General features: G+C 37.0%; 1 protein-coding gene across 1 annotated transcript in view; it reads left to right on the plus strand.

Annotated features, from left to right (window-relative positions):
- The window catches only part of LOC107676498 (phospholipid-transporting ATPase IA-like), a 183,185-nt gene that overhangs the window by 96,851 nt on the left and 58,680 nt on the right, over positions 1-27,654 (plus strand). The window contains exons 15-23 of the mRNA XM_016471053.1: positions 5,134-5,178; positions 10,690-10,762; positions 11,454-11,559; positions 14,204-14,286; positions 17,155-17,204; positions 17,417-17,486; positions 18,175-18,259; positions 18,688-18,827; positions 24,514-24,652. Coding sequence (XP_016326539.1) covers positions 5,134-5,178; positions 10,690-10,762; positions 11,454-11,559; positions 14,204-14,286; positions 17,155-17,204; positions 17,417-17,486; positions 18,175-18,259; positions 18,688-18,827; positions 24,514-24,652 — 791 coding nt within the window. The remainder of the gene's footprint in view (positions 1-5,133; positions 5,179-10,689; positions 10,763-11,453; positions 11,560-14,203; positions 14,287-17,154; positions 17,205-17,416; positions 17,487-18,174; positions 18,260-18,687; positions 18,828-24,513; positions 24,653-27,654) is intronic.

Here is a 27,654-nt window from a genome sequence, read left to right on the forward strand (position 1 = left end):
ATCTCTCCAAGTATAGAGTATATTGTTATAATGCCATTGGCCAGGTGCCAGTGTCTCCTCAGTGCTTTATACACACATTATTGTCACTTCCTCTCACTGCTGTAGGTCAGTGTCATAACTGATACCATATAAATGATCTATCTAGGTACCATATTATATATAATATAAATATATATTTTAAAGGGGTGGTTGATTGTGATTACTTTTTTAACTTTAGTTAGTGTGTAATGTTGCTGTTTGATCATAAACAATATCTGCAAAGTTACGACGCTAAAAAGTTCAATGCAAATGGAGATATTGTCTTTTAAAGAAAAGTCTGTTTAATGCCTACAATTACGACTGGAAGGGATTACAACGAGCTACTTTCCGGGCTGGCGACGTCACAAACCCTGCAATAGGCCCTTTTCACAGTGATGTCAGCTAACTTCCGCTTTCCCGCAAAGCAGTGTATCTGTACTTCCGTTATACCTTTACACCGGAGACTTCTCGGGGAAAATGTAGGAAAAACTTGAAATATGAAAGGCGTTATTTAAGAGTTAAGACTAATAATGTTAATGTACTTACAGTCGGGTTCTTTTGCGAACGTTTTTCTTCATCTGCTTTAGATGGGTGGCTTACTTGCCGCAACTGCTTGCTTTCAGATATGTATGACAACGATTATGTGTTCACACGAAATACATACTTGAAACCTTTTCACTTGTTATTTCGGTTTATGTCATTCCTTGGATAATTTGTGAGTGCACTGTGTAAATTAAATTCCCTGTATAGTTCGGCAATAAAAAGACAAACAACGTGATTTTGTTTTTATTTACTATGGGGAAATGACACGGACACAAGTCATATTTTTTTTATTAAATCGTTTTACTACATGGCAAGTTTCACATCCATAAAGGCAAGTGGTCTGAAAAGAAACTCATTATCCAGTTCAAGAATATGGCTTAATATTGAAACAATACAAAAAGGACAGCCGCGCAGTTCTACAGAACTTTGGACTTCTACAATTACTTAAATTTCTCCATTCAATTTCGCTTTGTATTAAGCAGGACATAAATTACTGAATGAAAAGGCTTTCTGTTACCACATGTAAATGTCTAAAACGTTTGTTTATTTGAGAAATATATCTAACCAACTTCATCTAACTGCAATAAAGACAGCAAACAGTGCGCGAGAGTCGCGGGAATCAGTGACTGCAGTGCTCCGTTTTCAACTCCTCCCTCGACTTCAAGCGGCAAATCTCACCGATCGGTATTCGGTAAGTTCGTTTGAGATGCCAGACGCCTCTACCTGAACGAGGACGAGAATAGACAGCAGCAGTCATCCTCTAATCGTATTTGTGGCAGTTGTACAAGCGTTTGGGTGAACTCCATGCTGGTAGCGATAGCGCTTACTATGCTGGTGGAAGTAAGAATACCCTGCTTCGTGTCAGAACGGAAGTTGCGTGACGTCATGTGAAAAGGGTCTATTTCTTGAATTTCTTCGATTTTATTTCCACATGTCTTAATCCTAATCTACCTAATCTTATTTTATTTCAGTTAAATGCTAAGGAAACATTTCTAATTGTTTTATTTTTTCCACTTTTGTTTCAGTTAGCAAAAAGATTTGAATGGTTTTAGTTTAAATTAACAATAACAACGCTGTACAATAGACTTGAATGCCTTTTGCACCTGCAGGTGTCTCTGTCAAAGCATTGGACTGTTTTCCATCCTCATAGTCTTATTTCAGACATTTATAGTCATATGTCTCGTGTAAAACAACGATTTGACATACTCATAAAAGGGTGTGATGTGTTTTGTTTTTCCTTGACCCCCCTCCCCCCCGCCGCCGTCTCTCGTCCGTTCCACTTGTGTTATGTTGCACAGCTAATTAAATAGAACGGTAGTTAATGAAGAATTCCCTTTGGGTGAAGATGTTAATTAATTTGATGAGCTTTCATGGAGACATGATGGCCAAAGTGCTCTTCAGCCATCAGCACTAGAGGAATTATTGTATCTGATATATTTTTTTCCTTATTTTTTTTGCTTTTGGTATTACAAATTTTGGACTGTAATGCTTGTGTTTGGCTTTTGAAGCTGAGCAGTTTTTTATGGATGGTAATTTGCACGTCCTTTTCTTTGCCAAATCTTAATCTTTTCCTCCGCTTATGTATAGGCCTACTCTCAACTGGCCCCATCTCTTTTGCAACCTGCTAAAAACACATTGACGTATGTAGCCTGGATCTAGCTTGGCATAATACTCAACATAGAATGTAGTCTCAGGCAGAAGCATTGAGTGATTGACAAACAAGGTGATTATGTGGTGCAGCAAAAGTGCTTTTTACGCTACTTTTGTGGCTTGTTTGTAAATTGTTGTGTGTAAATGTCCAGCTGTACTCACCCCACCCCCAAATGTCTCATGGATTAGACATGGTCTCATCTGTGCACATGGTACAGTAACTAATGAATGTGATGAACATTACCTGTTTAGGTTAGGTGATTCCACTGATTCCATATTGTCAGAATTCCTGTGAATTAGCTGTATGTGTATTTCGTAAGACTATTTCATAAGATGATACTACTGAATTTCCAGATAGTCATTTAGCAAACACTTTTCCAAAAAATTACTTACAAAATAAAGTACACACGTTTTTATGAAGCAAATTGTGGTTTAAACCAGAGCTAGAGTCTTGATCTCAGATTTTTAATGTGCCCGGTCTGTGCCTCAATACTTTTTAAATGAAGAAAGTATTTTGAAATGCTGCAATATTTTCAGCTTTTTCATTATTTCACTTATTAACCCTGTAAAAAATATATTTTTTTAAATGAACAGTTTGAGCATTTAGAAAATTTAAAAAGAAATCTTTAAAAAAAAAAAAACAGAATTTGCATGTGTTTTTTGTTGTCATATTTGATTCAACCGGCTTTTATGGCTATACAGTATGATATAAGAGAGTATGGAGGTCATAGTCATAGAAAAAACACTTCAGTTTTATTTAGATATATGAAACCGAGCAAAAAATATGCAATTTGGTGCAGTTGCTGATATTTATATAGCTAAAATGTAAGGTAAAATTCTGATAGCTTGTGGGAGGCAAAAAATATGCAGTGTAATACAATGATTATTGAGAAGGATGGGGGATTTGATCTTGATTCCAACTATTATTTCAGTTCAATACCATGTGTGTGTGTGTGTGTGTGTGTGTGTGTGTGTGTGTGTGTGTGTGTGTGTGTTTTTATTTTTTTGACTCAAGGAGCTGGATCTAGGCTTCAAGAGGTCTATTTTGGGTCTGATCTTGATACCAACTCTGCAACATGTTTGAATCTGCAACATGAACAGCCATGATCTTTACCAACTAGGCTGCACCTACTTTTTAACAAGTACTTTTGAGAGTGTCTCTTTGAAGTGAGCTGAGGTAGTGCGGTTCTGCAGGATCCTTTCATGCAAGTCTCTCAGGAACCCTACTGCAACTATCTTCTTCTTTTTTTTTCTCTACTCAAAGCTCTTTTTGTCAGTAACAACCCAAATGGCCTGACACAGCTAGCATTTGTCGGTTTTAAAGCATGTTTGTTTTAAAAGTCCAAGTACCACCCGTCTGCAGAAATCTCTTTTGTTTGGATAGTGAAGAAGTCGTTGAGTCTAATACCTGCAGGACTTGTGTTGGCCTATATTAGCGTAAATGCACTGTTCCCCCCTGCTATAATGCAGGTCTTCTGTTTCAGCGTGCTAAACAATTCTCTTCCCCCTGAGGCTGATGGTACAGAGTTAGATATGTGCATGGCCAGTCAACCTGCCTTTTGTTTTTATAGTTTTTCTCAAGTCATAATTTAGGTTTGAAATATGCCACATAAAGCATGAAGCAATAGGGTCAATGCTAATGCTTTTTTGATGATTTCCACATTCATGTACCATGGTATTTTCATGGTACTTCATGCAAAGGGGAATTCAAAGAATAACTTTTCATGGTACATGTTCACAAACCATGATACTGTGGTTGGCACAAATAATACCATTAGACACATGGCACTCATTTGTTAGTTTCACATGCACATTGCTTTTTCAGAATGATTTGTAGAATACACTCAACTTCATTTACTGCTCTTTTATTTTCCTAGTATGCTATTCTCCCTCTGTGTCATAGTACACACATTGCTTATTTTGTCTAACTCCTTCCCTCACCAGTGTCTGGTCCTTAAACACTCGATCAGGCCACTGTCGTCTCGTATTACAATTAACAAAGCCCTCAACGCCCAAATCTGTTGATCGGAGCAGAGACGCGAGAATAATTTGCTGCTGTCGAGACGGCAGCAGTGGCTGTCTCCATATCTCTGCAGACACAGTTTAGCAGCCAGCAGTTCATCCTCTTCCCCTTTACTAGCACTGGCTTGTCTCACTAGTCTTTATATTGGCTAGAAGATAATGTAGCTATTCCAGCTTTCACCTGATTATTTGTCTGAACTTGGATTTGTGCTTTTTTGCTGTAAATGCTGTTAATTGACTAGTCACAGGGGAAGTCGTGGCCTAATGGTTAGAGAGTCGGACTCGTAACCCAAAGGTCTCATACCGACAGGGATTGTAGGTGGGGGGAGTGAATGTACAGTGCCCTCTCCCACCTTCAACACCACGACTGAGGTGCCCTTGAGCAAGGCACCGAACCCCCAACTGCTCCCCGGGCGCCGCAGCAAAAAATGGCTGCCCACTGCTCTGGGTGTGTGTTCACGGTGTGTGTGTGTTCACTGCTGTGTGTGTGTACTTTGGATGGGATAAATGCAGAGCACTAATTCCGAGTATGGGTCACCATACTTGGCCACATGTCACGTCACAATACTCCGTTACACTTCAAGTTCATGTGGGAGATTTGTTGTATTAAATCTGCTACATTGTTGGATGATTGCTATGGATAAATATTCACATAAGAGTTTTGCCTTACAGTGTGAATGTATTTTTAATTACTTATTTTGGATCAACACTCTTACATCACTCAAAATGCCCTTTCTTTTTTTTCTTTGGTCTAACTGTGCTTATCATGTTTGCCTCTGCAGAATTTTTGGAAAATATAATTAGGATTTTTTGAGATCCATCTGCACTGGCAGAAATGCAGGGTAAACATGGTCATTTCTGTTCTGTTCTGTCTGTAACTCTCTTCACTCCACCCAACAGTCATGCAGCTGAAGTTGAGGATGGTAGTTTTGCGGAGGAGGACTGGTAAGGACCAACACCATTGGCTATTTGTTTTATGCTTCTGTGATGTGTTCTTGCCATGATGCCTTGTGAGAAATGTGGTTTGAGCCCTTTTCTTGTGATGTGGTTGTGTTTAGTAGACTTCGTCAGCACGGTGTGACCCTAAACTGGTGTGAAGGCAGATGAATGTTGAATGTGAATTAGTGATGAGCTGTTGTCTTCTGTGCTGTGCTTGTTTGATTAAATCTGATTAATCTCCATTGTTTTGGGCTGTACTGTATGGTAAAAACAGCATCAGGTATTTACTGTTATGAAGTGAGGCCAGATTCTCTTTGATTTCTCAGCACCAACTTGTTTACTGTACATTTAAAGTAATTTTATGTAATATAGCAAACTTTTTCCGATTTCTGTCTACTTTTATTTGCTGGGCAAGTCCCCCTGTGTAACCTGTAGATAAAGGTCTAATTAAAGGACACTGTGATGATTCAAGGTGATCAGTCTCCAACTCATGAGTCAGTTTTGCATGGGATTGAACGTATAACTTGTGAGCAGCCCAGATCCTGAACCATTAGGTTACAGCACCATCTATGCCATGTCATGACACACTTTACAATTTGTAACTAGAACAGCCAAACTCAAGACACATTAATTTTAGATAACACAACTTTTTATACAAATTTTACTTCCCACTTGGATATTACTGAAATGTTTCTCAGAGCAGCGGAGATGTTCTCCCCAGAGCAAATGAGAAGTAGAGACTCTTACTAATATCCAGTAGTATCACTTTATCTGGTTGAATCTGTCTGGATCAAATTTCACCCTAAATAAGAAGAAATAAGAAATTATATTAATCATAGACACTGAGACACAGAGAAAAAAATCATAGACAAAAACAGAAATTCTCATTTACTGCAATGCTAAATATGTATTATTTACATTTTGGCATTAATACTGTACATTGTAATATTTATTATACATGCTAATTAAAATTCATTGTACTACAGTACTGTTTTACTGTAATATTACAAAATGATTGCAGTAATGTAGTAATGAGTAGTGTCAGTTGGAAAAAAATATATAATCCTAAAATAGGCTTAATTTTCTTTATGCTGAATATATTTCCTTTTTTTTTTCTTTGTTGATTTTGGGGTTAAATTTGTCCTGTTCTTGTGTGATCTGTTGAATATGTACGTAAAATATGTGAATTATTCATTTTTTATTGCATCGTTGTTGTTTTACCAGCAGCGGCCTGTTTAGCAATGGGCTGTTTCTCATTTTCTTGCTGCTTTATGCTCAGAAAACGATGATTTGCGATATATTCTACTTCTAAAATTACATTATTACCAAAGGAGCTCATTATTAATTAAATCAATCTTCTACATGGGGACCCCATGAGCACATTTGTGAAGAGGGGCTCTCTAGAGGAGCAGGGATTCCTGTGGTCTCAGTGGTGTCCATTAGATCGATTATCTTCATACCTCTAATATGTTTAGTAAGCCCATTTGATATTGATAGTAAAATCTATCTTTAATAAGTCTGTCAGGCTTATTTATTAAGGCCAAGTAGTGATTTTATTACGCTCAAAATATAACCTAATTCAGGATAGTGGTTCCACAAATTGGAAATGGGTTTTTGTAAAATTAGATTACATTGTGAACTTTAACTTTCTAACTTTCTACAGTGGTATCTTAAAATTGAGTAAAACTCAATAAAATTATACATGTGAAAGTTACCCAAAATAATCTTTCAGTCAAAGACAGTTCACCCAAAATGAACATTTTCACCTTTGTCTTTCCAAACCTGTATGACTTGTGGACCCCATTGACTGTCATTGTATGGACACTTGACAAAAAAAAAAAACACTTCACACATTTTTGCAAAATATCATCTTTTGTGTTTGCAGAAGTCATACAAGTTTGGAACGATTTGAAGGTGAAATTTTTTGTTTTTGTGTAAACCATCCCTTTGACTATTAGTGAGCAGTACATGAATGCCATGTTAACTGCAAGAAATTATGTGGGGGGGAAATGCCGTCTCAATGCAAATGGATCAAGTAAACTTTGGTTTTGCAAATTTAAATGAATTGTACGCTATGCAGTTTTAATTTAAACTTTTTTTTTTTTGAGTGTAAGCAGAAGTGGCATGTGTCAAGCAAGAATAAAAGCATACATAATGACTGCTGGAAGGACTGGTTTGCCTCTTATGGCAAAATATGATGTGAAAATATGTTATTTCAAGATAAAAGCTTTTTGAAAATATCATCATTAACTTATGCACTGAAAAATATATGCAGTTGATGTCTTTGTCTGAGCTGTGAGCATCGAGTCCTCAGGACAGGATTGTAACTTCATTTGAGCGGTGGAGTCATGTGCAGGGGAACAATGGAAACGTGTGTGCATGTCTCTTGTGGGTGTTGTGTAAGAAACACACTGACATATGCCTCCTGCGCCTCTGCTGTTTACTCTGTTTAATCCCTCTCATAAACGCGCACACATTTAAACAATGGCGAACTGCTTACCCCTCTCAGTGGGGCTGTAATAGGATATGCTGCAATGGCCAATGTGGTGTGCGTGATAGAGAGAGAAATAACTTGTTTATCTGTTATAGTCCATTATAGTTCAATACTGCATTGCAGGAGGGATATGAATGAATGAGCAAAATCGGGCCATCAAGGTCTGATAACTACAGTGCCGCATTCTGTTTCCATGGAGACGATTGCCCCACTGGGCTTTGGATCACCAATAACAGGCTGTGTTCAGAATGGAATACAAGCGTGCTGCTTACTGTGCAGTATACACTGAATACTGCTTACTGTTTCTATAAATAGCATGTGAAGCAATATGCATTATACTACTCTATTACTTATTAGTTACATGTTTAATTCAGCCAGAGGTATCTTGGAAATACTTTTGTTTTTCTCCCAATAATGATATGGTAATTTTGTTTTAAAAGACTTACCTGTTGGCAATCAGATCAAAAAATGAGTAAAGATGATAAAAATGGCAATTAGTTACTAATTATTATTGCAGTTCATTCATGTTCACTATCGTTAAAAAGTTCGAGGTCAGTAAAAAATCACTTATGCTCATCAAGGCTGCATTTATTTGATCAAAATACAATAAAAAACATTGTGAATTATTATTATTACAATTTAAAATTACGGTTTTCTTTTTTAATATATTTTAAAATTCAGCTTATTCCTGTGATGGCAAAACTGAATTTTCAGCAGCCATTACTTCAGTCCTCAGTGCCTCAATGATCCTTCAGAAATCGTTCTAATATGCTGATTTAATGCTCAAGAACTTTTTTTTCATTATTATTAACATTGATGAAAAAAGTTGCGGCTTAAAATAATAGCTTTAATTTGAAATAGAAATCATTTGTAACATTACTAATGTCTTTACTGTCACTTTTGATCAGTTCAATGCATCCTTGTGGAATAAAATAATTTCTTGACCAAAAAAAGAAAAAAAAAATCGTATATTGTTCTGAAAATAGCCAGATCAGACATATTTTTTAGGAAGTTACTACCCGTCATAAGTTCAACAGATTTTAAATTAAAAGCTGTAAAGATGTTTATTTATTTATTGATGATAATTGGTAAATGTGCTGTATCATTATATTTCTGTGTATACGCAACCTAGCATTTGCTTCAAGTGCTCTGTCAGCAGGACAGCAGTGATCTGAGTGTTCATGTTGCATGATGCGCTGCTTTCTTATGTTCGGAAGCTTCATTTTCTGCTTGTTGCACATTCGAACTAATGTTTGACCAGTGCATTTCAACATGTTTAGAAACCTGTGTCTTTGTGTGTGCGAGTTAGAGGAGCATGTCTGCACGTATCCCGACATGTAGTGAGGTGCTGAGAGACAGGAAATTGGATTTTGCTGGTATCAGTACGGTTTCATAATGCACTCCTCTTAGTGTGATGGATTTGATTTTCATCCTCCTCCTCCTTTTCCCCCCGTCTGTGATTTTGTCCTTATCTCAACATGAGATCCTCAGTCTAAGAGATGAATCTCACCAACCACCGTTTGAATAAGCTGCGACATGTTTGTTAGAATGCAACGGTGAGGTGAACAATGCTGTGACGAAACCATGAAATTTTTCCCCCAGACTCCCTTGCCTGAAGCTGAAAATCTGCCCTAACCTTTTCATTGTCAGATTTCTATGGTGCTGATTTCTGAGATTGCTGCTGCAGTGAGATGCTCTGATAAAGTGTTTTCCACACAGGCTGGTACAGCGCTTATAGATATTATGTAAATTGGTTCTTTAAAAATGTCATGTTCAGCATACGACCACAGATTCGTCCACTACTGAGCCGTTGAATGGCCTGTATATCACAGACCTGCTAATCAATATCCTTCCTAAAAATGCTGTAGTCTGCAAGGTGTAAATTCAGTGTACCTCTCTACTGGTGAATGTGTCAATGGGTGGTCGCATGATGTTTGTATCTACTCTAAAGCGATGCTTCATGAATAGTAAGAGGAGAATTTTGTATTTTTTTTTAATGCAAGATTGTCTGATAATGTGGTAGTACTGTTGAAGTGGGATTCGGCGTGCTTTGGGTCAAAGGTAAGGAGCAAGGCATGTGAGGGAATTAATATTAATGTTTTGCAGTGATGAGCTTTCCCTGATGAAGGGGCTCTTTTGCATAATGTTAATATTGCTGATACCTTTTTAATCACCTTTTTGTGGTTCCTTTGCATTAGGTTTGATTAGTAGCAAAACATTATTCTCCTAATTATGAAAAGAAGTGCCCTTGCCATTTTTTTAATTGAATATAAATATAATTATTATTTTTTTAATATAAAGTTATGTAACATTTCTAGTTTATGATGCTGAAATTGCAAATCTGTTATAAATAAATAATCATTATTTGCTTAGTCAGGTCATACTTGTTCATTACATTTTAATTTTACTTAATACATGCATGAACCACTCCAGCTTCTCTTCTCTTTTGCATAATGTTAATATTTAAAATCACCTCTTCCTTTGTGTTAGGTTTGATTAATAGCAACACCTTGTTTTCTTAATTATGAAAATAACTGCCCTTGCCACTTTTTAGATGTTGTTTTAATGAATGTTATGTAACATCTCTAGTTTGATGCTTAAATTGCATTTCAATTATAAATACATAACAAATGTTCATAAATAATCATTATTTGCTATACTTGTGTTAATTAAAATGTAATGTACATGCATTAAAAACTTCAACTTCTTAATTGTGGCTTTTGTCAACATTAACTCATTAATGTAATTTGAAATCAAACAATGACAGACCCCCTACAGTGCCATTGCAGATCCCCTAGGGCTCAAATGTGTAAATAGCACTTCATGAACCAACAAACAAATAAAACTGATGCTTCGCGATTCAAGAGAGACTATTTTCCACTATTTTTCAGATAAGCTTCATTACAGATGGAGAATTGTTGTTTTTCAGTAAAGAGAGCAAAAATGTCCCCTTTTGTTTATAAATGAGAGCACCTGCTTGTGTATTAATCTGTCTTCCTTCATATCTCTCTCTCTGTATGCAGTCACAGCTCTCAGTCCACAGAGGAAACTGGATTTAATGACCCCAGCTTACTGGAAAACCTCCAAAGTAATCATGTAAGTACTGTAATGGCATCACAGCTGCTCAGTCATGCATGCCCAGCCAGCCAGAAATTTACACACAGGCCCTGATATCCACACGCTCACACCTCCCGTCTTCCATCACAGCTTTTTTTTTCTGGCTCATATTAGCTCTGTTCTGCTCACCTGGCTGTTTATGAATAGTGTACAGTCACAAAACTTATTCTATAATGACATGAGACTTTTACCTATTTTTTTAATATAAAAATAAGACCCCATATGCAGGTATGCAGGTGTAAGATATTTATATGATCATATTAATATTGATAATTACACATCATATTAATGTACATTGACTGCAGGAAATACAACTGAACATGATGCTTGGATATTGTGGGTGGTTACGAAAGCAAAGCAGTTCGGAGATGGTTTTTAACAAGCTGCTATGCAGGTTCCAAGGTGTTTAGGTGCTGTCTCTGGTATTCTTGTTCCTAGATATAGCTTGGATTCTTTCTTCAGTGTAAGCCTGAGATTGTTTCTTTTAGGCTGCCAGGGTGAAAATTACAAGTTAGAAAAATAATCACAGACATCTCAACAAATTGCATGATTTAAGGTGTCATTCATGTCTATAGCACAAATGTTCATGCAAACATTAAAGTAGAATTTGAGTGTCTTTTTCTTTTTTTATTCTTTGTCTTGATTTAGTTTTTTGTTTTTTCCCACTCAGCCCACTGCTTCAGTCATCCAGGAGTTCATGACCATGATGGCTATCTGTCACACGGCTGTCCCTGAACACATCGACAACAAAATCACCTACCAGGCTGCTTCCCCAGGTCAGTCAAAATGCTCCCCACACACTGAAGGGTCGCCATGTGACACACAGCAGCCACAACAGCACTTATGTTTTATTTATTTTTTCCTTTTTATTCGAAACATCCCCAAGCACATTAACTATATCATGAAATATCTTGATTCTCACCTTTCTAGATTATGTTGATCTATAGTGGGCGATGGTCAAAGTAACCTAATAATGTGTTAACTATGCATAAATCCATCTGTCTGTTGTTCTGTTGTCTGTGTTTTTTTGTCTGAATATGGCGCTTATCACATGCTGTGTGGTATCGGCGTTTGGTATCGGGGCATTTTAACGAGTACGAGTACAGGAGCTCAGTATCGGGCCCGATACCGATACCAGTATCGGTATCGGTGCATCCCTACAAGTTAGGCTACTAATCATAACACTTAGCCTTCAGAAAGAGAGCAAAGAACATTTACATTATCAAAGAACATTTTCACTGACCGTCTAGTTCAAGCACTCTCAAAAACTCCCATTAAAATCACTGAAGCTGTTTACACTATGAAATTAATATCTCACAGATTCGTACACACAGTTGTTTCTGACGAGAGAATTCGCCAGAAAGAGGTATTCAGTCAGCGAGCAAGTGAAGAAAACACCGGCATTTTTGCGATGACTCATCTGCGCCAGCCAGCGAGCGCAGATTTGAATTTAAGAGCTGATGATATGACACACTGAACATTCTAATCACACTGGTGTGATTGTATTAAATATAGAAAATATTAATCGGCTATTTTTTGTCTAAATTAATATCTTACAGATTCGTACACACATTTTCACTTTGCTGTTTCTGACAAGATAATTCGCCAGAAACAGGTATTCAGTCCAGAGCGAGTGAAGAAAACACCGGCATTTTAGCGATGACTCATCTGAGCACCTCTGATTGGTCGGCATTGCATTCATAAGCTCAACAGCATCGTGTGTGATTGGTTAATGCGCAGTGCTGTAAAAACGCGTCTGTATCTGGCTCAGTGCCAGCCAGCGAAAGCAGATTTGGATTTAGCAGCTGATGATATGATGTACTGAGCGTTCTAATCACGCCCGTGTGATTGTATTCAATTCAAATGGATTTTGGAAGCTGCATTCAAAATCCACTTGGCTCAAAAATCTGAGGGGGCACGTGCCAATGCACGTGTCAGTCAGATGTCCATGTTTGTTTCATTATTTAGAACATTCCTGCCTGTTTATTTACACGTCAGCGCCAGGCAGCGAACGCAGATTTGAATTTAGCAGCTGATGATATGAAGTACTGAATGTTCTAATCACGTGTTTGTATTAAATATAGAAAATATTAATCGGCTATTTTTTGTCTTTTGGAAGCTGCATTCAAAATCCACTTGGCTCAAAAATCTGACGTGCCCCCGCACTTTGAATGGGCATGGCGCCTCTGACTACTACTACTACTCAAAATGGCAATCACAGGAATAAATTACATATTAAAATATATTAAAATAGAAAACATTTTTTTATTAGAATGTTTACAACTGTTTTACTGCATTTTGGATCAAATAATGCATAAGAGATTTTCAACTTTCAACAGCATTAAAAAAAATCTTGCCGATTCCAAACTTTTGAATGGTAGTGCATGTATTTCAAAAAAAAAAACTTGCCCCTTTTAGATTGCACTCTATTCATTTACTAACTGCTTGTTTTCTTAAAAAAAAAGAAGACTTTTTCTATTCTATCTGTTTGCTTTTTATTTATTATATAATTTATATAAAAAAAAGGACAAAAAAAAAACTTGCTATGTGTACTGCGTTAAGCTAACTCTTGTTGGTTTTGATTGCTTCCATTGTCCTCATTTGTAAGCCGCTTTGGATAAAAGCGTCTGCTAAATGACTAAATCTAAATGTAATGTAAATGTATTCAATAGATAAAGCTATAAATACAGTATATCAGTTAAGTCTATAGATGTAGTTCTAGAAATGTGGAAACGGGTCCACAAAAAGTAATTGAAGTAATTTTAGCATTCCACACACTAGGTAAACAGGCTCTCAGACAAGATAGGCAGCTGGTTGAGGTTGAAAAGAGGGCACAGGAAGTGAACGGAATCCACAGCATGCTCTTAATTTCCTATTTCTCTTTATAATGGTTCTGAATCTCTAGCAGACATCAGTGTTGAGCTGAGACTGAGAGCAGTGTCATGGAGCTGTTTGAGTGCATTTAATCAAACTGCCTCACCACATGTATTATTCGTTTGTGTAAGACATTCACGAAAGTGAAATAATTCAGATGAAGAAACAGATGACTTCATTAATGCTGGTTCACTCTCTTCGCTACTTTGCATTTGACACTTCATGTTTATGCATAATTTATCTTTTTAGCATTTGTCAGAAGTCATCCCTGGCTTTGAGGCTTAGCGAGATGGGTTTATGTGACCCATTTTAATTTCACGTCAGTGCAGCAGTGCATTGAATATTAGCAAGACCTGTGTTTGAGATAGATGGAAGGCTAGGGCAGCGTACTGTGATAAGTGATGATTGTAGAGACAGATTGAAGGACAAAAGGTTTTAATAGTGCCATCTCAAACAGTTTGTGAACAAGTAGTCATATACCAGACGCTTTTATCCAATGCAACTTAACCGCCACATGCCCCGACCACATGCTGTCTTGTTCCACAGATGAAGGCGCTCTGGTTCGGGCGGCACAAAACCTGGGCTTCGTGTTCACTGGGAGAACTCCAGACTGTGTTATTGTGGAATCGGTAAGTACAGACGTCCTGGGAATAGATGATGAGTTGCACTGGGAACATGACTTACCCTCTGTCATGCTACATAGCTCACTCACACTTTACACTCTGGAGAACTATTACAGGCAATTTGTACGGTGCAGTCCCACTTCAACAGATCCATTATTCCCTTATTATAATGTATGATACAGAGGAAGCCATCACGGACCTGTGGCAACTTCATTTCATATACCGAGTCAATGAACTGTGAACATTCTTCCTTTCTGAAACAAATAACCCTTTGACGATCGCTAATAGAGTGTTTTCTGCACTGCTATTCGGCAGTGACGCTACTGAATCTTCACAGCAAAAATACATGAATGAATTGGTAATGATTTACGATAAAATTTAATTTGTTAAAATTATTTATTGCATTAGATGTCATGAACAATATTTTATACAGCATTTGCTAATTCATACAACTTGAAATGTTAAAGATGTGCATTACCGCTCAAATTGTTTTTTTGTTTTTTTTTAGAAATTAATACTTTTATTTAGCAGGGATGCATTAAATTGATCAAAAGAGACAGTAAAGACTATTACATTGCTACAAAAAAATATACTTCAAATAAATTCTGTTCTTTTTAACTTTCTATTTATCAAAGAATCCTAAAACAAATGTATGAATTAGATTGGAGTAATTAGAGGAATTAGAACTTAATTAGAGTAATAGCTGCTGAAAATAGATTTGCTATTACAGGCATAAATTACATTTTTTAAACGGTAGTCTATTAGTAAATGTAGAAGTTAACATTAACCAAAATTAATAAATTTTGTTTTAGATTAAAAATGAAGTGATTGAAGTTGTGAGTTTGCAGACTGGATTGAATCTAATTAACAAACAAATTATTATTATGAGTTACTTTACTGAAATACCCAGTAAATCATGCTCATAATAGCAGTTTACATCATACTCGCTAATTTTTTGCTGATTCCATCTCAGTGGTTACTGAATTACCAGCTGACCTACTTACTGGATATTTATGTAACTTGAAGTTATCACAAAAAAGTTTTAATGTAATAAAAGGTCATTTATTTAAAAAAAATTTACTACAATCATACAAAAATCGTATGGCTTTGTTTAGTATGTATTTAGGACTATGCAGGAAACTGCTGTACTATATCATTAAAGCTTAGCTTGTCTTCAGGTTCTTTTTGTTAAAAATCAATGCTTCTGTTGATTTGAAATTAAGGAAGAGTTTAATTTGGAGAGATGCTCTATAGATTTTTCATGCTGGGTTTCACAGTATGTGATTTTCACACTCTACACAATGTCTCAATGGAGAAGAGCTGAGGAACGTGATGGTTTGATGCGATTTCATGCAGTACAGGGGCCAAAAAAAACAATTACAAGTTTTAATTTTCTGCTCCCTGGTGTCAAGATGAGTTCAGTCTTTCAAAATAAGCTAAGAGAACGGTAGAGAGATCTCAAACTCTGTGTTAATACCGTGTCGTAACCAAGCGTGACGAGATTTCAGTGACAAGTCATTTTATTGTAAAAATGTGGGATGCAACAAAATCAGTGCCAATCAGAAATACATTGTGTTTCTGTAGGTATTTATTAGTATTCATTATAGTATTTTTTTATAAATGTAATTTTTATATACGTTTCCTTTAAGTAAGTTATCTATAAATATAAAGAAAATACAATGGTAAAACATCTATTATAATATGAGACAGTAAAGACTATTACATTGCTACAAAAAAATATACTTCAAATAAATTCTGTTCTTTTTAACTTTCTATTTATCAAAGAATCCTAAAACAAATGTATGAATTAGATTGGAGTAATTAGAGGAATTAGAACTTAATTAGAGTAATAGCTGCTGAAAATAGATTTGCTATTACAGGCATAAATTACATTTTTTAAACGGTAGTCTATTAGTAAATGTAGAAGTTAACATTAACCAAAATTAATAAATTTTGTTTTAGATTAAAAATGAAGTGATTGAAGTTGTGAGTTTGCAGACTGGATTGAATCTAATTAACAAACAAATTATTATTATGAGTTACTTTACTGAAATACCCAGTAAATCATGCTCATAATAGCAGTTTACATCATACTCGCTAATTTTTTGCTGATTCCATCTCAGTGGTTACTGAATTACCAGCTGACCTACTTACTGGATATTTATGTAACTTGAAGTTATCACAAAAAAGTTTTAATGTAATAAAAGGTCATTTATTTAAAAAAAATTTACTACAATCATACAAAAATCGTATGGCTTTGTTTAGTATGTATTTAGGACTATGCAGGAAACTGCTGTACTATATCATTAAAGCTTAGCTTGTCTTCAGGTTCTTTTTGTTAAAAATCAATGCTTCTGTTGATTTGAAATTAAGGAAGAGTTTAATTTGGAGAGATGCTCTATAGATTTTTCATGCTGGGTTTCACAGTATGTGATTTTCACACTCTACACAATGTCTCAATGGAGAAGAGCTGAGGAACGTGATGGTTTGATGCGATTTCATGCAGTACAGGGGCCAAAAAAAACAATTACAAGTTTTAATTTTCTGCTCCCTGGTGTCAAGATGAGTTCAGTCTTTCAAAATAAGCTAAGAGAACGGTAGAGAGATCTCAAACTCTGTGTTAATACCGTGTCGTAACCAAGCGTGACGAGATTTCAGTGACAAGTCATTTTATTGTAAAAATGTGGGATGCAACAAAATCAGTGCCAATCAGAAATACATTGTGTTTCTGTAGGTATTTATTAGTATTCATTATAGTATTTTTTTATAAATGTAATTTTTATATACGTTTCCTTTAAGTAAGTTATCTATAAATATAAAGAAAATACAATGGTAAAACATCTATTATAATATAGTGAAATCTTTTTCTTACAGTGTGGAGAGGAGGAGAAATATGAATTGCTGCACGTTTTGGAATTCACAAGGTAAATTATTGCAGCACAATTTCATGTTTTCATTTCCATTCTCATTGTCATTTGTTCAGCTGTACCCATTCGTTTTGCTGGAGAGAAAACAACATGATGGTTTTGCTGTATTTCAGCACCATGTTTACTCGTAGTGGGGGTGATGATGATTATGGTAGTAATGATGCTGGATGATGGTGTTATTCTATGTTCCCCCTTCCCCCACCCAACAGCACCAGGAAGAGGATGTCAGTCATCATGCGCACTCCATCGGGAAAGATCCGCCTTTATTGCAAAGGAGCTGTGAGTATCTGTCTGTTGCTATGGAAACAGAGCCATCAGGCGCTTGCAACTAAAGCCTCACCACACTAGAGTGTTTTCTTTTGTGATCAGGTGAAAAGCCAGACATGCTGCCTTTGTGTATTTTTTTTGGTAATGGAGTAATCTTATTCAAATATAAATGTTTGAATGTATGCTGTTATACATTATATTCAAAAAAGTATTATTATTATTACAGTAAAAATTAAAAGCTACAAGACGTATTTACATTTTATGTATTTTAGGTTTTTTAGGTTTTATATTAGGTATAAAACTAAATGTATGTACAATAACAATTATTTTAAATTGCATACAAAGTCATGAATAATCAATGACTTTTTTTTTTTTTACATCAATTTCTATATCAATTAGTCATTTTTAACATCTTGAGTAATCTGAGTGTGTGAGTGTGCATATTAGAAATGTTATGTATGTAATGCAAGCTGGCAGCACTCTTTAGTGCTCAGACAGAGAATGATGGGAAAGAGATGTTGTGTAATGCATTAAAATTATATTAACATGATACTATAAATGTGTTAATAAAGAAAAGAAATAATGTAGAATTAGTCAGACATATGTTATGACTCTATTTTCTATTTTCCTCCATGCTCCCTTCATGGATCACATAAAATGCAGAGTAGAGAAATAACACCCCATGTTTTTTGTCTCCCAGGACACAGTGATCTATGAGCGATTAGCAGACAGCTCCAGATACAAGGACATCACCCTGAAACACCTGGAACAGTTTGCCACAGAGGGTGAGAGACACACTCACACACACACATATACACCTGCTTAGTATCTGCTGTCTCTCTTCTGTTTATCCGTTATCAAATGATCTTCTTAAAGCAAGACTGTGAGATTAATGAGAACTAAGGAGAGATTGGTGTGCTTGAATGTACTGGCATACTGCAGTGCTTCACTCTCTCGTGGGGATGGCCCCCTAGTGGAAGAACTGAGATATGTCAGCCTAATAGGAACCTCAAGCAATCAGTTGCTTTGTCTTTTAAACATCCTGCATGAATAATTCATGTTGAGCGGAGATCATCAACTCAGCAGTATTAGCATCAGTCGAAAAACAGATCATGGCTTTCTTCTTGAAGATGATTAGAAGAAAGATTTTTGAGGAAGGGAATATATTGGGCATATCTAAGAGAAGCTCATGTATCTTTGTGCATTTTTGCAGGTCTCCGCACATTGTGTTTCGCTGTGGCGGACATCTCGGAGTCGTCCTATCAGCAGTGGCTGGAGGTTTATCATCGTGCCTCGACGTCTCTCCAAAACAGGGCACTCAAGATGGAGGAAAGCTATGAACTGATTGAAAAGGTGAGGTATCCAAATAGCTTTTCCAGTGTGCACAGGTGAGGTAGTCTACATCCAAAGATCACTGAAACTTCCAGAACCTCATATGTTATCCTTCCTGCACCAAAACTAAGCCAGAGTAACTGCAAGGGAAGGCAATATATCATATTTTCTTGTTTTGTTTTTTTTATTTAGCTGTGCACAGATTTTTACACACAAAGTCCAGCCAAAAAAGTCCAAACAAAGAACCACATCATGTAGCATGGTATTACCATCGACAGTATCAAGGGGGTAATACCGTGCTTAAAAATTCATACTTTTTTTAGCTGGGATAATTGAATTAATCAAGTGTCAGTGCATACATTTATAATGTTACAAAAAGATTATTTAATTGTTAATTAATAAAAATGTATTATTTAATAAATAATAACATTTAATTATTTAATTGATTATTAAAGTGCTCTGTAGCGCCGACCAGAAGGCAACAGTTCGAAGAGAGAGTGGGCTGGGTGTGAGGGGTCCAAGGTGATTTTCTTAGCCCTTTTCCTCACTCTGGAGATGTAAAGATCTTGGAGGCTGGGCAGAGGGGCACCGATAATCCTCTCAGCAGTCCTGACTGTCCGTTGTAGTCTCTTGATGTCTGATTTGGTAGCTGAACCAAACCAGACAGTTATGGATGAACACAGGACAGATTCGATGGCAGAGTAGAACTGTTTCAGCAGCTCCTGTGGCAGGCTAAATTTCCTCAACTGGCGAAGGAAGTACAATCTCTGCTGGGGCTTTTTCACAATAGAGTCAATGTGATTGTCCCACTTCAGGTCCTGAGAGATAGTGGTGCCCAGGAATCTGAATGACTCTACTGCAGCCACAGTGCTGTTCATGATGGTGAGTGGGGGGAGTGCAGGGGGGTTTCTCCTGAAGTCCACGATCATCTCCACAGTTTTGAGCGTGTTCAGCTCCAGGTTGTTAAGACTGCACCAGACAGCCAGCTCTTTAACCTCCTGTCTGTAAGCAGGTCTGTCTTTGATGAGGCCGATGACTGTAGTGTTGTCCGCAAACTTCAGGAGCTTCACAGAGGGGTCCTTTGAAGTGCAGTCATTCGTGTAGAGGGAGAAGAGCAGTGGGGAGAGAACACAACCCTGAGGGGCGCCAGTGCTGATCGTGATAGTCCTGGATGTGAGTGCCCAGCCCTCACTAGCTGCTGCCTGTCTGTCAGGAAGCTGGTGATCCACTGACAGATGGAGGTGGGCACAGAGAGCTGTGTGAGTTTGTCTGAAAGAAGGTCAGGAATGATGGTATTGAAGGCTGAACTGAAGTCCACAAATAGGATCCTTGCGTAATTCCCAGGTCTGTCGAGGTGTTGCAAGATGTAATACAGTCCCATGTTGACTGCATCATCAAAGAACCTGTTTACTCTGTAGGCAAACTGAAGAGGATCCAGCAAGGGTCCAGTGATGTCCTTCAGGTAGGCCAGGACCAGTCGCTCAAATGACTTCATGACCACAGACATGAGAGCGACAGGTCTGTAATCATTAAAGGGATAGTTCACCCAAAAATGAAAAGAATTCCCAATGATTTACTCGCCTTCAAGCCATCCTAGGTGTATATGACATTCTTCTTTCAGACTAATACAATTGGAGTTATATAAAAAAAACATCCTGGCTCTTCCAAGCTTTATAATGGGAGTGGACGGTAGCCCAAAAATTGAAGTCCAAAAAATTGAACCAATCCATTATAAAAGAAGTCCACACTGCTCCGGGGGGTTAAGAAAGGCCTTCTGAAGCAACGCAATGCGTTTGGGTAAGAAAAATATCAATATTTACAACTTTATAAACCTTAATCTCTATCTTACGCTAACTGTCGTACGCACATTCACAAGAGAGTGGCGTCCAGCGGAAGACTGCATCCCGTCACTTCAGAAGGCCTTTATTAACCCCCCACAGCCGTGTGGACTTCTTTTATAATGGATGGGTGCAATTTTTTGGACAAGCGCAGAGGAGAGAGCAAAACAAAACACCAGTCATGAATTAGTAGTACAAAACGAGTACTCAATATAAGTCAAAAGGACACTGGTTTTCCTTTGCTGTAAACAAAACTTGTTTCTCGCGAGACTAGCATATTCTCACCGGAGTTCACGCTACGCCTACGTCATCCGCTGGACGGCACTCTCTCATGAATGCGTGTATGACAGTTAGCGGAAGCTAGAGATTAAGGTTTATAAAGTTGTAAATATGGATATTTTTCTTACACAAACGCTTCGCTTCGGAAGGCCTTTATTAACCCCCCGGAGCCGTGTGGACTTTTTATAATGAATTGGTTCAATTTTTTGGACTTCAAATTTTGGGCTACCTTCCACTCCCATTATAAAGCTTGGAAGAGCCAGGATGTTTTTTAATATAACTCCGATTGTATTCATCTGAAAGAAGAATGTCATATACATCTAGGATGGCTTGAGGGTAAGTAAATCATGGGGTAATTTTCGTTTTTGGGTGAACTAACCCTTTAAGTCCAGTGATTTTTGGCTTTTTGGGGACCGTAATGATGGTGGAGCGTTTGAAGCAGCAGGGAACATCACATAGTTCACTTCACACAGAATGATTTCTGTGGTATCATGTGACACTGTAGACTGGAGTAATGACTGCTGAAAATTCAGCTTTGCCCTCAGGAATACATTACAATTACATATTAATATATACTGCAAAAAGAAAAGTTTTGTTTTTTTTTTTGTTTTTTTTTTAATTGTAATAATATTTAACAATATTATTTAGCACCATGGGTCTCAAGGAGCAAAAGAGACTTTCAGAAACCATAGAAAAATCTTACCAGCCCCAGACTTTTGAATGGTAACACACATACCTTCATGAATATGATTATTATTCAGTACCATGGTATTACCACAATTGTCCTTCTACATGCCATAGTTCTTTATATTAGTTATTAAAATCAGTAACAAAGTCCATGTTAATTTGGACTTATCCTGAAATTTCATAAGGTAATTTTTCTTCATAAGAGGGACGGTGTGAGGAAATGTCAACATAGCCATACTTCACAAATGACGTGCTTCTGAGAGCAGTGGGGAATTTGAGGACAGTCTGCAGGTTATACAGTAATCCTTCTTCTCCTGTAGGAAGTTTAGTTTGACGGGTCACAGAACAGTTCCATGGCTTTGGTTTGATCAATGAGGGCTGGGTTTTCTTTGCGCACATGGCACCCGAAAAAGTATAAACAATTAGGCCCAAACCGTGAGGAAAGCACAGTGGTGGACCTGTGGAAAGCTGGGCTCTGGAAGTGTTCGTCAAACATGGCCGACCACCATCGTTAATCACTGGCTGAAGCAGCCCTGCCAACTCTTCTGAGAAAATGGATCTAATCAATCATTTCACATAAAAGCAGCTGGTTTGACAGATGTAATTACAACATGCCATCAGCAGGTGGCAACGGTGGCTCCTGATGTTCCAGCAAGCTGTTACAGTATGTCTGAGCAGGAATAGCAGTTAGACATGGACTTTTTTATGCACCAAGAGCTTGTAACACTCCAAAGAGAAAGGAAAAATTGAAATCGCATCATATGATCCTTTTAAGGCTTTCAAATGGTTTGTTGCACAAATGTTTTATTTATTGTCTATTTTATTGCCTTGTTTACTTTGTTGCACCTTTTTTGCACTGGCCATTTTAGCACGATGGGTCTCAAGGGAACATTATATCATCTTTCTGTATATATTTATATGAATGTAACTGACATTAAATCTCTCTTGACTCTTAATAGGTAAAATGTAAATAATAGGTAAATCGTCAGGTTAAAAAAACACATTGCCTTCTAGGGCACATAAAATTAAACAAAAAAAAATCTTTATTAATAGATGATTGGATTACATATTCACATCACACTCAAAATATTGTTGTTGTTTTTTTTACAATACATTTGGTAAGATTTGTTTTAATGTTTTTTTTAAGTTTCTTATGCTCACCAAGCCTGCATTTATTTGATCAAATATACAGTAAAAACAATAATATTGTGCGATACTACAATTTTACTAGCTTTTAATATATATTAAAATAAAAAAACTGTTGTTTAATAAATATTTTGATTTAATATGTTGTAAAAAAAATTCATGTGATGGCAAAGCTGAATTTTCAGCATCGTTACTGCAGTCTTCAGTGTCACATGATCCTTCAGAAATCAATCTAATATGCTGATTTGCTGCTCAAAAACGCCTTCTGGTGCTGCTTATTAATTTTGTGGAAAAGCTTATTATTAATGCTGTTCAAACTAACAGCTTTAATTCAAAATAGAAAGCATTTTGCATAACATTATAAACGTCTTAACTGTCACTTTTGATTAATTTAAAGCATTCTTGCTAAATAAAATTAATAATTTTTCCAAAAATAAATAAATAAATCTTACACACCCTAAACTTTTGAATGGTAGTGTATGTATCTTGAATTCACATTTATGATAAAATTACTTAAGAGATTTTGGAGGGTCTTGAACTAACAATTTTTGTTTTTGAGCATAACTAAGCACACAGAATCCTGTAGAAATGTCAGTAGTTTAATGGTCGTTATTCCCAAAGTTCTGCAATTGCCTTACCCCTTAAATAATTAATTAATTATTCTGATTCATGTGACGTTTTCAAATGCCAAAAAGAGTGTCAGCTCTCATTTTACATTTAAATTCTATCAGATTTTACATATTTGTGCCCTTAAAACAAACAAACAAAAAAAAGAATTAGAGCATGATATTAAGTAAAGGTTGTATCACATCCGAGCCCCTGCTTGAGACTCCTGCTCACCACGTTACTGATCAGCTTAGAGGAGGACATTTGCTCTCTCTCTCTCTTTTTCTTTCTCTCTTTTTTTTTTCTCTCTCTCTTTGGTGCAGCTGAGTTTCCTATATGGGGTCCTGTCAAAATCATGTCCGCTCCAAATAGGATCATGGCTGGTCAAAGAGCCAGGGGCTTCCTGAGAAAAACACATTAACAGTCCACGCTCTCTCTTTCTCTCTCGCTCTCTCTCTCTCTCTCTCTCTCTCTCTCTCTCTCTCTCTCTCTCTCTCTCTCTCTCTCTCTCTCTCTCTCTCTCTCTCTCTCTCTCTCTCTCTCTCTCTCTCTCTCTCTCTCTCTCTCTCTCTCTCTCTCTCTCTCTGTCTCTGTCTCTGTCTCCTCCTGTCTCTCTCATATACACACACATACACAACTTTGTGATCCAAGAATGAGATGATTTTTCTCAAATTCCCATCTGGTCCTACATTAGCAACTAACTGTAAGGATAATCAGCTGACTGTAGGAAAGCACCAACAAGAGTTATTAATACAGCTCAGCACACTTATTTCCTGTTTTTGTACAGTTTAAGGTACAATAGAATATAAGGGATGGCCTGGAGCTGTACTAGTCTCTCGTATCACTTCACAGTCTTTCTCAACTCACTGTTTATAATATATTCATGCTCATATGTGTTTATTTGATAAGTAGCTGTGAAAAGTAGCTGTAAAAAAAGGAATATTGTAAAATCAGCTGGTCATTATCCCAAAATAATCACCACGTCGGGGTTTATTTTCTAATAATGACTGGCTGATTATACATTATATCTTTCTTTAATCTGCTTACAAACAGGAATCATTTGGGAAAAGACTGTCCTCATTTATAAGAGCTTTCTAATTTATTAATTTATTTTATTATTATTAATATATTTTTTGTCTGTTTCTCTGCAGAACTTGCAGTTGTTGGGGGCCACTGCAATTGAAGACAAACTTCAAGACAAAGTACCTGAAACCATCGAGACCCTCATGAAAGCCGACATTAAGATCTGGATCCTGACTGGAGACAAACAGGAGACCGCCATCAACATAGGTGAGAGTTAAACATATAAAGATTGTTTGTATGAATATACACTTTGATGTGGAGATGAAGGGGATGTGTGGACAGCTTGTGGACGTCCACATGAGTGACAGCGACATATAAGAACATGTTATGCCATGCTAACTGCTATCCCAGTCATGTTATCTTAATTTTTTTGACCTTATCTCTCTCTCTCTCTCTCTCTCTCTGTCTCTGTCTCTGTCTCTTCCTGTCTCTCTCATATACACACACATACACAACTTTGTGATCCAAGAATGAGATGATTTTTCTCAAATTCCCATCTGGTCCTACATTAGCAACTAACTGTAAGGATAATCAGCTGACTGTAGGAAAGCACCAACAAGAGTTATTAATACAGCTCAGCACACTTATTTCCTGTTTTTGTACAGTTTAAGGTACAATAGAATATAAGGGATGGCCTGGAGCTGTACTAGTCTCTCGTATCACTTCACAGTCTTTCTCAACTCACTGTTTATAATATATTCATGCTCATATGTGTTTATTTGATAAGTAGCTGTGAAAAGTAGCTGTAAAAAAAGGAATATTGTAAAATCAGCTGGTCATTATCCCAAAATAATCACCACGTCGGGGTTTATTTTCTAATAATGACTGGCTGATTATACATTATATCTTTCTTTAATCTGCTTACAAACAGGAATCATTTGGGAAAAGACTGTCCTCATTTATAAGAGCTTTCTAATTTATTAATTTATTTTATTATTATTAATATATTTTTTGTCTGTTTCTCTGCAGAACTTGCAGTTGTTGGGGGCCACTGCAATTGAAGACAAACTTCAAGACAAAGTACCTGAAACCATCGAGACCCTCATGAAAGCCGACATTAAGATCTGGATCCTGACTGGAGACAAACAGGAGACCGCCATCAACATAGGTGAGAGTTAAACATATAAAGATTGTTTGTATGAATATACACTTTGATGTGGAGATGAAGGGGATGTGTGGACAGCTTGTGGACGTCCACATGAGTGACAGCGACATATAAGAACATGTTATGCCATGCTAACTGCTATCCCAGTCATGTTATCTTAATTTTTTTGACCTTAATTTTTCTTATTTTAGTTCTTACAGACAGTGTTGGGCAGTAACGCATTACTTAGTAAGGTGTTACTGTAATTTTATTACTTTTTTAGTAACGGAGTAATTTAACGCGTTATAATTTTCAAAATAGTAATTAGAGTATTTACAAGCCGAAGTCTCTATACTTTACTGCCGCATTACATTGCTGACAGAATGCAGTGTTTTATAATCTAGAGATTGTAAAAAGGATGTAGCACACGCACTGTCGAGTCAAGTGCCAGTGGATTAGAGACCTGCTCCCGCGAGACCCAACGCAACAGAATGCGGTGCGGGAGAAGATGGGCGAGTGCGGGTAGACACACGTGTGTGTGTGTGAGGGATGCGGGAGAATAAAATGATTCACGGGACTCCCGCAAAATAGAAATATATCCAAACATAAAATATCTAAAACAAATAAATTGTTATTCATCTATTGCACAAAAGCAACATGAACTAATATAAAATATAAACGATTAACAGGTGCAAGCATATGCAGAGTTTCTATTTAGGCTATAACGTGTTTGCAGCGTTGAGCAATGCAGTGCTGAAATTTGCATGTTCACGAATTTTCTCATTATAACGCACGAATTGTAGACATTATGAAAGATTCATTATGCATTTATTTATTGTGTTATATTTGTGAGATTGCGATGAACTGAGATGTCTTTTAGAGATTATAAATGCAGAGCTCTTTGCTCTTTGCCTGCCATGCCAAACCATGCACGCAGCAGCCGCTTGCTTTAGTTAAAATTTACAGTATTCTGTGAATGTTGATGCTTTAATAAGAAATATTTATCAGGAGCATGTATGCTGGGATTTCATAAATTTATTGGAGAAAAAAGTAACGTAACTAGTAATGTAACTAATTACTAATTACTTTTTAAATAAAGTAATCAGAACAGTAACGTGATTACTTTTAAAAGGAGTAATCCGTAATCAGTAATTTGATTACATTTTCAGAGTAACTTGCCCAACACTGCTTACAGTTTTTTCCTTATATATTGACATTAACCAGTGAGAATTTCTCTTCCTAATTTAAATGATCAAAAGTATACAAATTCCTACCCAGACCTCTCTCGCTCTTACACTTAAACAAACATAGCTCTTCCTGACCGGCTGTCGCTCAGGTATAAGGTGTTTGGTTTCTTTCCTCATCTGAAACCTGATGTAACACACGTGTCCTCGACCTGCTTGGCTCTAACCACCAGCTCTCAAAACAGACCACGGTCCCTCCTCCTATTTCCCTGTGATGTGGCGTCTCGTATTAGTCAGCTGCGTGACTACCAGTGTGGCTTTCCAACAGACCTCGTGTTAAACGCTACAGTCAGAAAAACAGATCCTAACAGAGATCCAGAATCCTGAATCAACCCATTGTGCCCACCGGCCAGCTGTGCCGTGGCTTGAAAATGTACACGCTCAGAGAGGAAGCAGGGCTCCAGACTGCGACCAAATGGTCGCAATTTGCTACTATGTTTTCTGACTGTGCGACTAAATTTTGTGTGCGGTCGCACTGGCGCAACCACCGCGTTGTTCAGCTCATAAGCGCTGCCATTTCTGTTGCATATGAGAAACATCAAACGGCAAACGAAACTGAAAGCATAACAAAACTGCGCTACTCGTTTGAACTGCGCAGTGCTTGAGTGTAGAGCCTGATTTATACTTGCCGCGTCAGCAGGAGCATGAAGGTGCACACAGCAAAAAGGACGTGAATATTGAGGAAACAATTAATTGTTTTCAAGCTAAAGTAAAGTAAAACACCGCTTCTTAAAGCAGAGAAGGCGAACATGTTGGTATTCATGTGGGGGAAAAATATGCAAGCACTATCACCGACAGCAAGTTTAGTTTTACTTTTCTTTTTGTTTTCGTTTTAAAAAGCATGTTATCTTTGCTGTTTACCTCACCTTACGCTATGGAGG

The sequence above is a fragment of the Sinocyclocheilus anshuiensis genome, unplaced genomic scaffold (assembly GCF_001515605.1).
Source record: "Sinocyclocheilus anshuiensis isolate Anshui unplaced genomic scaffold, SAMN03320099.WGS_v1.1 scaffold64, whole genome shotgun sequence".
In the NCBI taxonomy this organism is placed as follows: Eukaryota; Metazoa; Chordata; class Actinopteri; order Cypriniformes; family Cyprinidae; genus Sinocyclocheilus; species Sinocyclocheilus anshuiensis.